Here is a 15,008-nt window from a genome sequence, read left to right as displayed (position 1 = left end):
ATTGGATTATATGCTTAACTGGGCGAAGATACTGCATGTAAAAATCTATCTCAATGAAGCTGTAAGGAGCAGAATAATTGTATTATTTCACACTTGCCTCTCTTCTACTCTCATCAACTGCTCGTTACCTTTAACAACCTTTTAGTCTCTCTGGAGTCTCTGCTGTATACAAATCCACTGTCAGCTTGCTCAGTACTTTTAGTGTGTTTGCATCACCCAAGTTCCTTAAAACGTACAGTATTGAACTTATAAATGCTACACTCAAGAAAACTTTCTCTTCCTGTTCCCTAATTAAGACAATGATTGCAAAACTACCCCCCCCACCCCCCAAAATACTGACCCATCCTCACTTGTCATTTCCGTACCACCTCTGAACACCCTGCTCTGGTTTAAGACTCACTTTTCTCTCCCATCCTTCCCGCCACTCAAGTCCTAGTTTTTCCCTCCAGAACTGATAGTTTAAACCCTGCCTGAGGTAAGTGAGAAGCGTGCCTTCATTTCAAACAGAGCTCAGAGTCTTCATGAGGTACACTGGGCTCAAAGGCACCCACTTAGCAAGCATTTAACTCTGCACCCCCACAGGAACCCAGAAGTGGGACTGTATGGCCACTGTCTGCTGTACCAGTCACTTGAAGGCGCTCTCACCTCATTTTACTGAGAGAATGCCTGGACAAGACAAGAGAGAACACCATATGCTTTCTTCTGTTAATTTGTAACAGATAGATAGGTCAAATGAGGAAACTTTAGTTCCAATCTATTTACAGTTTCATGTACTCCTCGATAAGGTGTGTCTCCCAATTGTAAATTACATTTAAAAAAATCCTCCAGAAAAGGGAAATATTCTATAAATTCTTGACATCTAAAATTTAACTGTTGCACAGTAAATGTTTCTACAGGAGAACAAATATGAACTCAAAAGGTGGACAACTATCATCAGTTCAGGCGGCCTGACATCCAATTCATAATTCTCTTTCAGGCTTAACTCAGAACTCCTTTTCTTCCCCTTGGGGCTGGTGAGACTGCTCAGTAGGTGAAGACACATGCCAAGTGTTCATGACCTGAGTTTTACTCCTGGGACCCACAACATGGAAGGAGAGGACAATCGTCAGCATGTTGTCCCTGACCTCCATGACATGAATGTGCATGCTCTCTCCTTCTCCCTCCACCTCACTCACTCACACACACACACAGAGACAAAGCCTGCACGAGTGTTGTTTTGGCCAATGGCATCCTCACCCAGATTTATTTCCTTTATGATCTTTAAGACTTAAACAAGCAGCCAAAATTACATAAACTCTGATTTTATAGACTCTAAAACATTAAGGTACAAAAAGTAAGTAAACATCTACAATTAGCAGAACATGTATGACATATAATTTCATGTATAGGAAAACAGGCAGAGAGAAATACAAATAAATTATAACCTGAAGACATAGTATAACCTGAAGACATACATATAAAAAAATTCCTTGGGTTATTTATTAGAATCTCCCAGAAAGGTGAATGTTGCTAGGACGTTATCAACAATGTGAGCACAATCTGACAGCACTGTCTTCCACTTCCAGGCTGTATTACCAGCTTAAGAGGCACTGGTCACAGCCAGCTTCTTCAAGTGATCCATGAACACCTGCAGGCTGACATCGTCTGTCAGGATGGGCGCTCCGGTTTCCTAAAATATAACCAGAAAGGCTTACTGACAAAGAACTCAACAGCCACTTAACGATTCCCAAAGCTGCTTAGTGCCTTCTGCCCAGAAACACTCATAGGTATCACCTTTGTCTTTCACCACCCTGTGCTATGCCTAGCTAACGCTATTCATCAGAAGCATGCTTTCCTTTAAACCCTTTCCTGAGACCTGGCCACTGCTGACAGGGTTAAGTATATAGCCCTCTATTTCATCCCTTCTCTGAGTCCTACAGACCTGTCTGAAATCAGCTGAAGCTCCTCTCCAGTTGTGAACCCCCTAAGCCTGTACACCAGCCCCTCATGGGGCACACCAAGGCCAGCACCACACCTATCTCTGAAGTGCTCTAACAGAAAGGTGTCACAGGCAACTGAATGATACACCATCAGATGTTATTTGTAATATCAGAACATGTTTATGAATTAATTAATGTTCCAAGGGAAAAGACTGGGAGAAATCACAGTTTGTAGCAAGATATCAAATTTGTAAAGAACTAACAAATGTACATGCCTAAACTATTTAGCTTGTGCCACCTAGAAGGTAGTAGAAGTAGTGGTACAGGTAATTTATCTTGTTCCTAAAATTCAGTGATCATGAGCACAAAAGTATGGTGACAGAAATAGGACAATTCCAAAGGTCCAAACCAATTACAGAGCCAAAGTCCCAGAACAGAAGAGCCACAGAACATATTTCTAAAAAGCAATGGCTTTATTAATGTCAGATAAGGTAGATGTTATTACAGAGAAAACTATTAGATACACAGAAGGACAACCCACTAAGAAAATATAATTCTAAGTATGTATACAGCAAACAGGGCTGCAAGGCATGTGAGGAAGGAACTAATGAAAGAACGGAGGAGGACATAAACGAAGAGCTGGGGCTGGAAAACCCATCCACACACTAGCAGAATGACAAATAGCTGGAAAGGATATATGAGAATGCAGCGATGCCACCAACTGTGACCAGACTGAATTACCATTGACAGAACATGCTAAATAGCTGCACAATACACATTCTTTTCAAGTAACTCTGGAATGTAAAGCAAAATGGATCATGTCCCCAGATCATAAAACAAACTTCAACAAACTTAAAAGAACTTAAATCAAACAAAGTATGTTTCCAACCAAAATGGAATCTACATAGAAATCAATAACAAGCAACAAGGAAAAATTCTGCATAGTTGGAAAGTAAGCAACACGGTAAGCGAGACACAGCAGCCGCAGTGCTGACAGGGAGCAGCAGAAACGAGAAGGGAGAAGAGCGGCACACTGACAGCCGCCTATTTATTCATTCACGAATCACCTACTTAGTTTGTTTATTTTCCGTGTATAGGTGTTTTACCGGCATGCATGTCTGTGTGCCTTGTGCATGCAGTGCCTTTGGAGGCCAGAAGAGGGCACTGGATCCCATAGGACTGGAGTTAAGGATGGTTGTGACCATCATATGGGTGCTGGGAACCAACTGGGATTCTCCTGAAGAGCAGCCAGTGAGTGCTCTTCACCACTGAGCCGTCTCTCCAGGCCCACACACCAACCATTTAAGCTCTATCACCAGAGGGAAAGAACTCTAAAGGAAACAGAAGAAAGCAGCAGAACAGAAGTCAGCTAGGCCGAAAACAGGGATGACGGAGAAAGTCAGGGAAATGACGCACTGGTACCTTTAAAGAAAAGCAAACTTCCAAACACTAGCCGGCCAGGGGAAGGAGGCGAAAGTGACCAATATAAGGAATGAAGCTGGATGTGACCACAGAGTCTATGAACAACGAAAGAATAGTGTGTGTGTGTGTGTGTGTGTGTGTGTGTGTGTGTGTGTTTGACAGACTAACAAGAATGATTCCTCAAAGCACACAACTGCCAAATTACTCAATATGGACAAGATAATTTGAAGGCCCTGTCACTATTACAGAAAGTGAATTAGGAATCTAAAAGACGTCTCTAAGTTTTGATGGTTTTACTGCAGAATTCTAGTAGATTTCTCAGGAGTTAGCCCTAGCACGATGGCACATGACTTTAACCACAGGAACACTGAGCAGATTACTCAGCGGCAAATGTTAAGATGTGGCAGGTAGCAATGGTTATGAAAGACAATATGAGAGATCACCAAAGTGACGAAAATGTCTACATCATTGATGATATCCTGACCATGATATTGAATTCTTATTTTTCAGAATGTAGCTATTAGTTTAAAAATTAGTTTCAGGGGGTCTCTATGTATAATTATGATTTGATTTTTTTTTTTTTTTTTTTTTTTTTTTTTTTTTTTTTTTTTTTTTTTTTTGAGACAGAGTCTCAGTTTGTAGCCTTGGCTGGCCTAGAACTCAGAGATCTACTTGCCCCTGCCTGCAGAGTGCTGGGATTAAAAGCATGTGCCAACCATGTTCAAGTTTTTGTATTATTTCTTGTAACTGCAGATAAAATTATAGTTATCTCAAAAGCCAAGTTTAATTTTAAAACATTTTAAAGATCATTGAAAACGAAAGAAATTTGGGGAGTAATTAAGGAATGGAGTCAGGCTGACTGTGAACAGAAGATAGATCATAGGGAGTAGGCGATGCCGCACAGACAGGAGATAGAACGTGAGGCCATGCTCCATGTGCACAAGGAGGGCTGCACAGAGGCCATGGCGGTGCATTCCACCCCTGGCACAGTAAGCTGCTTATACCCACATTGGTAGTACCCCAGTCACAACACAAGTATGTTACTTGCAGCCCAAATCCCTACAAAATCCCAAGTCATTCTGTCCCTGAACCAAAACAGGTCCAATTTATAGACTCAAACAGGCCTTAAAGAAAAGTAGATGGGCCCTCTCCCCAAATACCCAACAAGTCTTACCTGTCCCCAAGCATACAGGTTATTGTGTGTCTGAGATGGGTTAACTTTAGACAACAGGAATCGAGCCTTTAAAAAAAAATTTTTTTTTAATTAAAAATAATATTAGTGTTCAAAAAAGTCAAGATTTTATAACATTTCTTTATTTAAAGTCTGGCTGTTATGGTTTTTTTTTTTTTCTTTTTAGAAATCTATTGCTTCTATCTTAAGCCCAGGCTCCCCACCTACAAATGATCCAGAGATATTGATAATCTTAAACTTTTTTATTAGGACATTAATTTAACAAGTCATCACTAGGCATGGAAAGGCACATGTCAGAGGCAGAGGTATGAGGATCGCGGGTTTGAGACCAGCCTGTACTTCACAGGGAGCCTCGGGCCAGCCTGGAAGTGAAATAAACAGCTGAAACAAAACAAAACTCATAGCTGAAAGACAACCTGTATCAAAATATATCTCAACACATGAAACTGTAACCAGCCTATTTACATTAATAGCTATAAAATAGGTCATGAAACAACAAAAAAATCCATTAGAACTAGAACAGGCCTCACCCACCTGACTGCCACCATGCTCTGTGTTGATATAACGTGGCATTGGGAAGCGAGCTTGCAGGATTTCCTGGGCATCATCCAGTGGTGCCTGCAGAAGGTGCTTGAAGTTTTCATACTCAGGCATGTCCTGGTAGCCAGCTTTTCGCCACTGGGCTATGGTCTACATCAAAACAAACCAACCAAAATTGCTGTTGAGGCACTGAGAACAGACTTCACTAACACTTGAGACATTTTTTCCACTAGCACCATCCAAAGCAGGTGAAAAAGTCTATGACAGCTGGTGCTAACTGTCCACCTGACTAATTCTAGGATCGTCTAAAGACTGGCCTCTAGGCATCAAGCCTGATGACTGAAGTTGGACCCCAGGACTCAGTGGTGGATGAAGAAAACGGCCTGCTACAAGGTGTCCTCTGACCACACTCACATTGGAATGTAACTGCTCCAGGACCAAGATTGTGGAAAGACAGAAATGACTCCCCCAAGTTGTACCATAGTCATATAGATTCGCAAACATACACACACAATAAAATGAAGTAAATAACAGGAAAAAAATAATAAACTGATGACATCATCTTACCTCACCAAGGTAAATGACAATTTGGAAGAAAGTATCCATCAGCAGAATTCTGTCAGCTAGAATACTACTGCTGTCCAGGAGTACAGGCTATGGAAAAAGACAAACAGCACTGGTCTTCCCTCTACACAGCTGTTCCTCCAACCCCATGTGCACAAGCCTACAAACAGCTAGGAAGCCATTTGCAAATGGTCCAGCACAGGTTTCCCCTCTTCACACACTGCTACCTTCCACTCCCCAAACTGGTAACTGGTAGCTCTAAATCTCAGTTTTGTAAAAGAAACAAGCCCTACACTCCATCAACTGAGGATAGAAACTGATGCTATCTGTGGCCCAAAAACTAGAACATCATTCTGAGCTTTCTCTGTTTTGTGCAAGAACTACTCTTAACCATCTCTCAAGTTTCATGCAGCTACAGAGATGCCTATTTGAAACACAGAATTTAATGCAACTTTTTAAAGTTTACCACAGAACATATTTCATTATGATTTTTATTTCAATAATGAAAAGTAACTTGCACTCATTTCAGAAATTCTGTAGCTGAAACCAAGAAATGGTCATCTTTTGGTTCATTTCCATATTCTTTACTTTAATAGGCTTCTAGGATATATAGCTTAGAATTTACTGATGTTACCCTTTTTCAGTTTAAAACCTTTATTGGCTTTATTTGCAAGTTGGGCAACATTGCAGTCCATAAGGTTTAAGGTGTTTCTGTGGCCCACCTGCCTCACCCACAGCTCCGAGTGGAGCCCACTAGAGCCCGAGCAGTCCATCTCACCGTGTGCCAGCCACTCACCCCTCAGGCACCTTTTCACCTCCTCCTCTGTTATTGAACTCCACTCTACATGTCTCCCATGGTTTTACTTCTGCACAAACACTGCTCTGTTAGGTTTTAAGGCTGTTGTCTCTGTGACTGTTTGTCAGAGAGTATTCTTTACTATACTAAAGTTTCTTTTATTTTTTTTACCATGTAACATTTTAACATTTTACTGTTTTATCTAAGTTATGTGACTATTTCTTAGAATACTTAACTATGTTCCTTCTACTGAGGACGTGGATTGACACCGATTCTTTTTTTCTCCCAGTGCTAGAACCTGGGCCTCATGCATTCAAGGCCGGGTCTCTGCCGACCCTGAGTTCTCTTGTAGTAGTTCATTTTCTGTTTCTTCCCATAAAACTTTTTTTGTATTCATAGTCATATTTCTCTCAGATACTTCACATGGGTTAGAATTACTGGGCAAAGTATGCAAATTCATAACTGTGGTTTTTAAGGGTTTTTTTTGTTTTGATTGAGTTTGGTTTTGAGTTTATTTGAGTTTATTCTTACTTTCCACACATCCACACAAAAAGCTTTATCTTTTGACTTTCCTATTTTTTTAAATCTTCATAAACAATATAAAGTTACTATAAACTCAACATTTTGTTTACCGTTCTGCCCTAAGACTATATTTGATAAAGGAAAAATACAAAACCAAAACCCCTCATGATTAGGTCATGACATTCTGAGAAAAGTATGTATGTCTGGCCTTACCTCTGGTGGTCCATGGAAGGAGTAAGAATAGAGAATGGGCTGGATCATGATAAGGGACTGAGTCAGATCCTGCCGGGCAAAATGGTGTCTATAATAGGACGACTCATCAGGACTGTTGTTAAACACTTGAAGAAATGGAGATCTTCTCAGATGGAACATGAACTGCATTTGCAAAAACAAAAGAAAGAGTCAAATGAATACATCTATGATGCTGGACACTCAGAACCAATTCTATTCTGGAATTCTAAAACATGAGCCTGAACTCAGAAAAAAATCTGTGGCTTCACAGAGACACAAAGAAGGTGCAGCAGAGCTGGCAGAAGAGGAAAATAGAGAGTGCCTTTTACTGGACACACAATACAAGGTGGGTTTTGCTTGTTTTGTGACATAATGATCTTGTGTGTCTGGCCTCAAACCTGAGACCCGCCTGCCTCAGCCGTCCAAGTGTTGGAATTAAAAGTGTGTGTCACCACATTGGGCCCAGTGTTGGGATAATAATACTGTGCACTGTGTAAAGACTATCTTTGTATTATCCAAATGCTGACTTATGTGCCTTAGAGAGTTGAGTACAGAGTGGACTCTGTTACTGTTATTCATATGGCTAGATCATATTTTGTAAACACTCCCTCTCTCACCTTCTGATTGATTTAATAAAAAGCTGATGGCCCATAACAAAGGCAGGAAGTAGAAGGTGGGACTTCAGGTAAGAGAGGAACTCTGGGAGAGTCTGGCTTGGGAAGGGAGGATTCAAGGCAGACATAAGGAAGAAGTGGGCCTGGACTTAAGGAGAGCTAACTAAGGAGCCACATGGCAGACCTTAAACTAGAATAGAGGGGCTAAGTTATGTGAGCTAGCTGGGAACCAGCCTCGCTACAAGGCCTAGACATGCATAAATAAATATAAGTCTCCATGTCATTTGGGAGCTGACAGTCCCAACAAAGTCTCATTATAGGTCAGTTAGATAAAAAAAATTATAGAAATCTGGTGCACAAGAATGTGGATGTACTTAATACCACACAATTATATCTTTCAAATGGGTTAAGATGACAAATTTGAGGCTACAGAGTTGCTGCTCCTGCAAAGAATGTAAATTCTGCTCCCAGCACCCAAATCAGGGGGCTTATAACTACCCATAATTCCAGCTCCAGGAGATTCACTGCCCTCCCTGAAAGCACTGCACTCTTATGTCCATAACTACACATACAGTTCCACACACAAGTTAAATCTTTATTTTTAGTTATTTGTTATTTAATTTTATATATATTAGTACACTGTAGCTGTCTTCAGACACACCAGAAGAGGGCATCAGGTCCCATTATAGATGGTTGTGAACCATCACATGGTTACTAGGAATTGAACCCAGGACCTCTGGCAAAGAAGCCAGTGCTCTTAACTACTGAGCCAACTCTCCAGTCCCTAAATCTTTTTTTTTTTTTTTTTTTTAAGTAAGTTTTGGCCTGCAGGTGGTATATATACCCATATGTGTGGCTAAAAAAACTCAGAGGGAGATTCTCATTCAAGTCTCAGGATGGCGCCCACCCAAAAAACTCACGAGAAACCAGCTTGCTGTAAACACATGAGGCAGTGTAACATCAGAGCTCTGGGCCAGTCCATATCTCCATATCTCACATAGGGGATAGAGGGACTGACCCAGAGGCTCTAAAAATTAGGACTTTTATAGCCAAGGGGTGGGGGAATTGGGAGATTTTTACGTGGGTAGACATGATTGGTTGTTTTACATCAGCAGACTGTACTGGTCTAAGTTAGCATAGTATCTAGTTAAACTTAAATTGCAGTTTCTTGGACCTTGAAAAGACCTCAAGGGAAGGGGGAAAGGGTTTGGAGGAACACCAGATGGCCCATTACTCATTTGGACATATCTCTGTTCTTCTAAGAATGTCCTTGTATATTTTTTATCTTTCATGGTCAGTCAGTTTCTTTGGATGATTTAATAGGTCTCTGTCTTGTAACTTCACACTTTCTGTGGCTAATTAACTGGGCCCAAACCTGCTGACAGGCATTTTTAACTATTTAGGTTAGGAAAAGGAATCACAGGGCTCTGCTATTTTACTAGTTTGGGCCTATTTTAAAATTTTCTTTCATGGCCAAACAATTGTGTATGTGTACCTGTGTTATATAGATATGGAGATCTCAAGTTATGTCCTGTGTATTTCTCTGTTGGCACTCTCTGCTTTTACTTACTGAGGCAGGGTCTCTCATTTGAACCAAGAACTTACCAACAGGCTACCCTAGTTAGCCAGCTTGTCCTGGAGATCCTGTCTCTGACTCTGGAGCACTGAGATTTCTTTTTGTTTTTAATTTTTTTTTTTTTTTTTTTTTTTTTTTTTTTATTTCATGTGCACTGGTTGGTATTTTGCCTGCATGTTTGTTGTCAGGGAGTCAGATCTCCTGGAACTGGAGATACAGACAGGGTGTCATGTCGATGCTAGGAACTGAATCTGGGTCCTCTGAAAGAGCAGTCAGTACTTTTAACTGCTCAGCCATCTCTTCAACCCCTTGAAGATATGGATTTGACTAGGAGAGCAGGGGAATGATCATGAGAATACAGGTGCACTCAGAGGCCAGGTGTCATGTCTCCTGAAGCTGGAGTTACCTGTAATTGTGAGCAACCTGGCACAGTCCTGAGAACTGAACTCAGATCCTCTGCAAAGAATAGTATAACAGTATATACTCTTAACAGCTGAGCCAGCTCCCTAGCCCTTCCAGGTAAGGGTTTTTTTCTTTGTTTTGTTTTTTAAGACAGTTTTTTGTGTGTGTAGTCTTGGCTGTTCTAGAACTAGCTCTATAGACCAGGCTGGCTTCAAATTCACAGAGATCTGCCTGCCTCTTCTTCCCAAAGCAGAAACAAGAAGGATCAAAGTCGTACCACCAACCCCTGGCCCAGATAGAATTTTTAAGATTTATTTATTTTATTTTATGTGTGTGTGCCTGTGTGATTGTATGTCACATGTGGGCACACAATTAGGCCACAATAAGATGTTGGGTCTCTCTTTTTTTTTCTTTCTTTTTTTTTTTTCTTTTTTTTTTTGGTTTTTCGAGACAGGGTTTCTCTGTGTACTCCTGGCTGTCCTGGAACTCACTCTGTAGACCAGGCTGGCTGGCCTTGAACTCAGAAATCCACCTGCCTCTGCCTCCCAAGTGCTGGGATTAAAGGTGTGCACCACCACCGCCCGGCAAGATGTTGGGTCTTAGAGCTAAAGCTACAAGTGGTTTTGAGCCACTAAATATAGGTGCTGGGAACCCAATTTAGGTCCTTGAAAGAGCAGCAACCACTCTATGTCTGAGCCATTTGCCCAACCCCAGCTAAAATTCTTTTGTTTGTGTTTGGTTTGGTTTTAAAAGAGCTCCCACACGAAGGAGCACAGTCTGGAAGACGCTGGCTGTGAAGGCTTTTACAACTTCGTCTAAGGTAGCAGTCAGGAGCCAGAGAGCCTAGGTCAGTCAGTCAGCAGTGGAGATGACTTTGGAGAAGCTACCTACTTTTTGGTGCTTCAGTTTCATTACCTGTAAACTATAGAGTTAGGTTTATTCTCAAGTGCTTATTCTGCAAATGGGAATGGCTGTCACAGTTATTATTAAGAACCTTAATTTAATATTTGGAATCTTAGGATGCGTCTATTTCTAGAGACATTTTAGAGTTGTCTGCCCTGCCATCAGGGTCATCACTGCTGTCCTCTCTGCAGATCTGACCCTTATTCTACCCTGCAAGCTGTATCCTGAGCTCTCTCACAGACAGGCCTGCTGCTCCTGTTCTCCTTCTCCTGTGGTCCTCTTGTCTCTCAAACCTCACAGTTTCATTGTCCTCCCCAAACACAGTGGGACTCCCTTACGCTGTGGCTCAAACCTCAAAGCCTCAACTGTGCTTTTTTTTTTCCCCAGACCTATTTTCTTTGGGAACAGATATTCTTTCTCTTGAGTAAGTCCCTGGAGAGTACAGGACCTTTCCAACACTAGGACCCTGGAGGGTGGAGGCTCTGGTTGAATCCAGTGGATCCAGGTGGTAGAAATACCCAGAGAAGCTTCAGATAGATCTGCCTGCTTTTCAGATTGGCTTTTGAGGGAGAGTAGTCCACAGAAGGAAAGGATTTCACAGCTTTAAAGAAATTTCAAATCACTACTCTAGACCAACTCTTCCCTTCTAAAGATGAGGTAACAAAGACTCACAGAGGTCTCAGACGTCACCTAAGAGCAGCAGCAGCAGCAGCAAAGCAGCAAAGCCCATGCTGACTCTCCACCCTGACTCTCCAGAGCTCTCCCACACTAATCACCAACTGCCCAGATACAGGCATCTGAAAGTCCCGGGATCCAGATATTGGCTGGTTATACATACAAAGCATTATTCAAGTGCCTTACACTTGGCTGGCATCAACAGAGGTTCAGAGAGATGGGATAGCCTGTTTCTATACTCAGCCTCAAACCATAAGTCTTCCTTTTCTACCTAACATGAAAAGTTAAGTTTCAATGTTTCATTCTTCTGTAATTATCTTTAAAAGCATATTTCTTACCTGAGGATACAGAGAAAAGGAGTCTGACAATCTGAAAGATGTGGGGTCTTCTTTGTTATACTGCCCAAACTTCTGACACTGTTGAAAGAAAAGAGAGAAAGAGTCACCTAGAAAAGTCCCAGACCAGGGCTGGAGAAATGGCTCAGAGGTTAAGAGCACTGACTGCTCTTCCAGCAGACCTAGGTTCAATTCCCAGCACCCACATGGCAGCTCACAACTGTCTGTAACTTCAGTTCCAAGGGATCTAACATCACACAAACATACATGCAGGTAAAACACAGATGCAAATAAAATAAATAAACTATAAGAAAAGAAAAGTCCCAGACAAAGGAGTTATGTAGTATGCTACGTCTCATGAATTCTAGACTAGCTCTCAAGCACAGAGTAGACATCTCACCAGGTCTTGTTAAAACAGATTTTGCATGCTCAAGGCCCTGGTCTTATCCCCAGAGTATGAAGGGGAAGTGCTTCTCTGGGTGTGCCTACCACCTGGATCCACTGGATTCCACCTGGAACTGAACTCAGGTCCCCAGGAAGACCAATACACACTCCTAGCTACTGCACAATCTCTCCCATCAGACTTTTTGATTTTGATTTTATATATTTGTTTCATAGGGTTTCAGCAGTTCTTTCAGCTCTTTCTTTCCTTCTTCCAAAATGGTCACTCCATTCCTATTGGCACTGCCCTGTCTCAGCTACTGCAATCATGCTAGAAACCTTTCCCCTGTAATTCTCCTTACACAGTGATGCTACTTGCAAACTCAAGCGCCATGCCTATCTTATTCCCTTCTTAAGGATTACATGCAAGGAGCTCAAGAGACAGTGCAGGAGTTAAGGGCACCCATTGCTCTTGCAGACGACCAGGGTTCAGTTCCTAGTATGCACAAGGTGGCTGACAATCATTCACTAAATCTAGTTTCGTGAAATCCAACCCTTCTGATGTCCACAGGCACAGGCACACATGTGGTGGAAATAGTCATACATACAAATCTAAAAGAAAAAGGTTTAAGAAAAGAGAATTACATATAAGTCTCTCTCCTTAAAGTTAAGGGAGAAATAATCAAGGTTCTCCTCCCTGCCTCTGCTCCCAGCCCCCAGCCTGCTCTCCTGTGATGGCACCTTCCTCTCAACCATGGCTGAAGGGCAGAGCTGCTGCCACCTCCACAAGCTGCCTCATGCTGGGCCCTACTGACCAGACTGCCTTCTCTCCTATTACAGCATTTATAAAAGGATCTGATTCAAGACCAACTTCCCACATGAAGCCTTTGCCAGCCCTTAAAACTCTGGTCATCTGAGAATACACTGTTTGAAACACTGACACTCCCAGATTAGTAAGTTTGTAAGATGCAGATAAGGGCAAATGTGGAACTGAGACACTTCACACACCTCCTTCCCAGGCTTTGGATAACAAACACAGGCTGAGACTATGCAAGAAGGTAAGGTTACATGGTGTGTCAGTTAGCTATTTATTGCCCATATGGCTCTAACTCGCCCTTTGTCTATGACATGGATATAGCCCTTAAACTGCTTGGCCAGCTACTGTGATACGAAGCTTTGTCAACAGAGGACAATGGAGTTAAGGTGAGCTGCAGGGTCCTAGTGTGCTCATGGCTTCCATGGGGCTGAGGTGCTAGAGCACACCCAGGCTATTGAGATCCCAGCCCTTGTATGCTTCAGGTGAAAATTTTCCTTGGGAGCAGCCTTTCCGAACTCCCAAGATGGTAAATTTCATCTAATTCTAATGAGTTTCTAGCACGTTCCTTGGGTACAACACCATTACAATTTGTCAAAGACTCACTGAGCTATAGCTATGTTCTTCTACCTAGGATTGATCAGCCCTGTGGGAGACGGCCTCTTCCTTTTGTTCTCTGTCTCAGCCCTAGAAGTAGAAGCCATGTCTTCTATTTGCTAGTTATCTATGTAGCTCTGGCTGTCCTGGAACTTGCTTTGTAGACCAGGCTAGCCTCGAACTCACAGAGCTCTGGCTGCCTCTGCCTCCTGAGTGGTGGGACTAACAGCATGCGCTACCACAGCCAGTACTCCTCACTTGACAATCAATCCTTCTTCAGCCAACAGCCTGCCTGCCTTTCCTGGAACCCAGGGCTTTACATTTGCTAGACAAGCCCCACACCACTGATCTGGACCCTCAAGTCCTGTGGGTTTTAATATAAAGTTTTCCCTTTTAAATTATTATTTGTGCTTACTTGGGTTATTGTTTTGTTTTTCAGACTCAACAAGGTCTCAATATGTAGCTCATACTGGTCTCAAGCTAGTAGCCGTTCCTGCCTCTACCTCCCCAGTTCAGAGATTGTAGCCCTACACAACCACACCTGGCTTCTTCTGTCTGTTTTCTCTTTCCAAATCAGACCTGGACAAATACATAAAGTATTTCCCTGACCTCCGTGTGCCTGGACTCGATCTCCTAGAATACAGGGACATAGCAACCAGCAGCAACCTCTATTAGCTGTTAGCACACAGATTTGTGTCACTCCCCAAACGTCCACATTGTTTCTTACACGCTGTAGTCAGCCCTCAAATAAAAATATACTCTCACACATCTTTCATAACTACTGTTTGGCCTAAAGTGAGCAATTGTTACATTCTTGCTGTTTGGCTCCATAAAGTAATAGGGTTTGGACTAGAAAGAGGTCTCAGTGGTTAAGAGCACTTGCAGAAGCCTGAGTGCATTTCCCAGCACCAACACAGAGGTCACAACCTCCCAAAACTTCAGTTCCAAGGGGATCCAACCCTCTTCTTACTTCCACAGGTCCATACACACACTTGGCGCTCACACATACACTCTGTCATGCACACACACAAGTAAGTAAATAAATACTTGTAAAATGTAAACTGTAATAGGTTTAAGTGCGAGTCTTCTTTTCAAAGGTAGAAGAGATGCAGACTAAACTCAATGCATCGTTCCCATCTTACCAGTCTGATGAGCTGTCGGTCCAGCCACCGGAGCACATCAGGTCCCTCCTCTGACTCTGCGCGAAACACTCCAAGCCGTGCCATCAAGACTGCTGCAGCCTCCTGGTCAAATGCTGCTTCTATGTGCCTCAGCTGACTCTGTGCATCTGCCCAACTGACAACCAGAGTTAGCACCACACTTCTGACTGGGAACTACCAAGGCGAGACTTCCGCTCAGAGATCCCATTCCACTGTCCAGGACAAGGTTGCCCTGCATTTTTGTTAAGGAAGTCTGAAAGTCATTTCACCCACAGGTGCTGGCTGAAAGCTAAAAGCACAACAGAAGAACTTTCCCATAATCCACCAGATGCAACAGTAGACACCCAAAGGGTAAGTCTTAAATC

The 15,008-nt window shown here is 42.4% G+C and overlaps 1 protein-coding gene across 1 annotated transcript in view; it reads right to left on the bottom strand.

The window, feature by feature from the left end:
* Positions 1 to 1,211: 1,211 nt before the first annotated feature.
* The window catches only part of Sec23b (SEC23 homolog B, COPII component), a 38,535-nt gene continuing 24,738 nt past the window's right edge, over positions 1,212 to 15,008 (bottom strand). The window contains exons 14-20 of the mRNA XM_034494628.2: positions 14,626 to 14,779; positions 11,695 to 11,772; positions 7,169 to 7,330; positions 5,641 to 5,727; positions 5,068 to 5,223; positions 4,516 to 4,581; positions 1,212 to 1,669 (exon numbers count right to left, since the gene is read on the bottom strand). Of these exons, the coding sequence (XP_034350519.1) occupies positions 1,580 to 1,669; positions 4,516 to 4,581; positions 5,068 to 5,223; positions 5,641 to 5,727; positions 7,169 to 7,330; positions 11,695 to 11,772; positions 14,626 to 14,779 (793 nt within the window). The 3' untranslated portion in view covers positions 1,212 to 1,579. The remainder of the gene's footprint in view (positions 1,670 to 4,515; positions 4,582 to 5,067; positions 5,224 to 5,640; positions 5,728 to 7,168; positions 7,331 to 11,694; positions 11,773 to 14,625; positions 14,780 to 15,008) is intronic.

Source organism: Arvicanthis niloticus, chromosome 2 (genome assembly GCF_011762505.2).
Source record: "Arvicanthis niloticus isolate mArvNil1 chromosome 2, mArvNil1.pat.X, whole genome shotgun sequence".
NCBI lineage: Eukaryota > Metazoa > Chordata > Mammalia > Rodentia > Muridae > Arvicanthis > Arvicanthis niloticus.
This window is presented reverse-complemented; position numbering and strand designations above follow the sequence as displayed.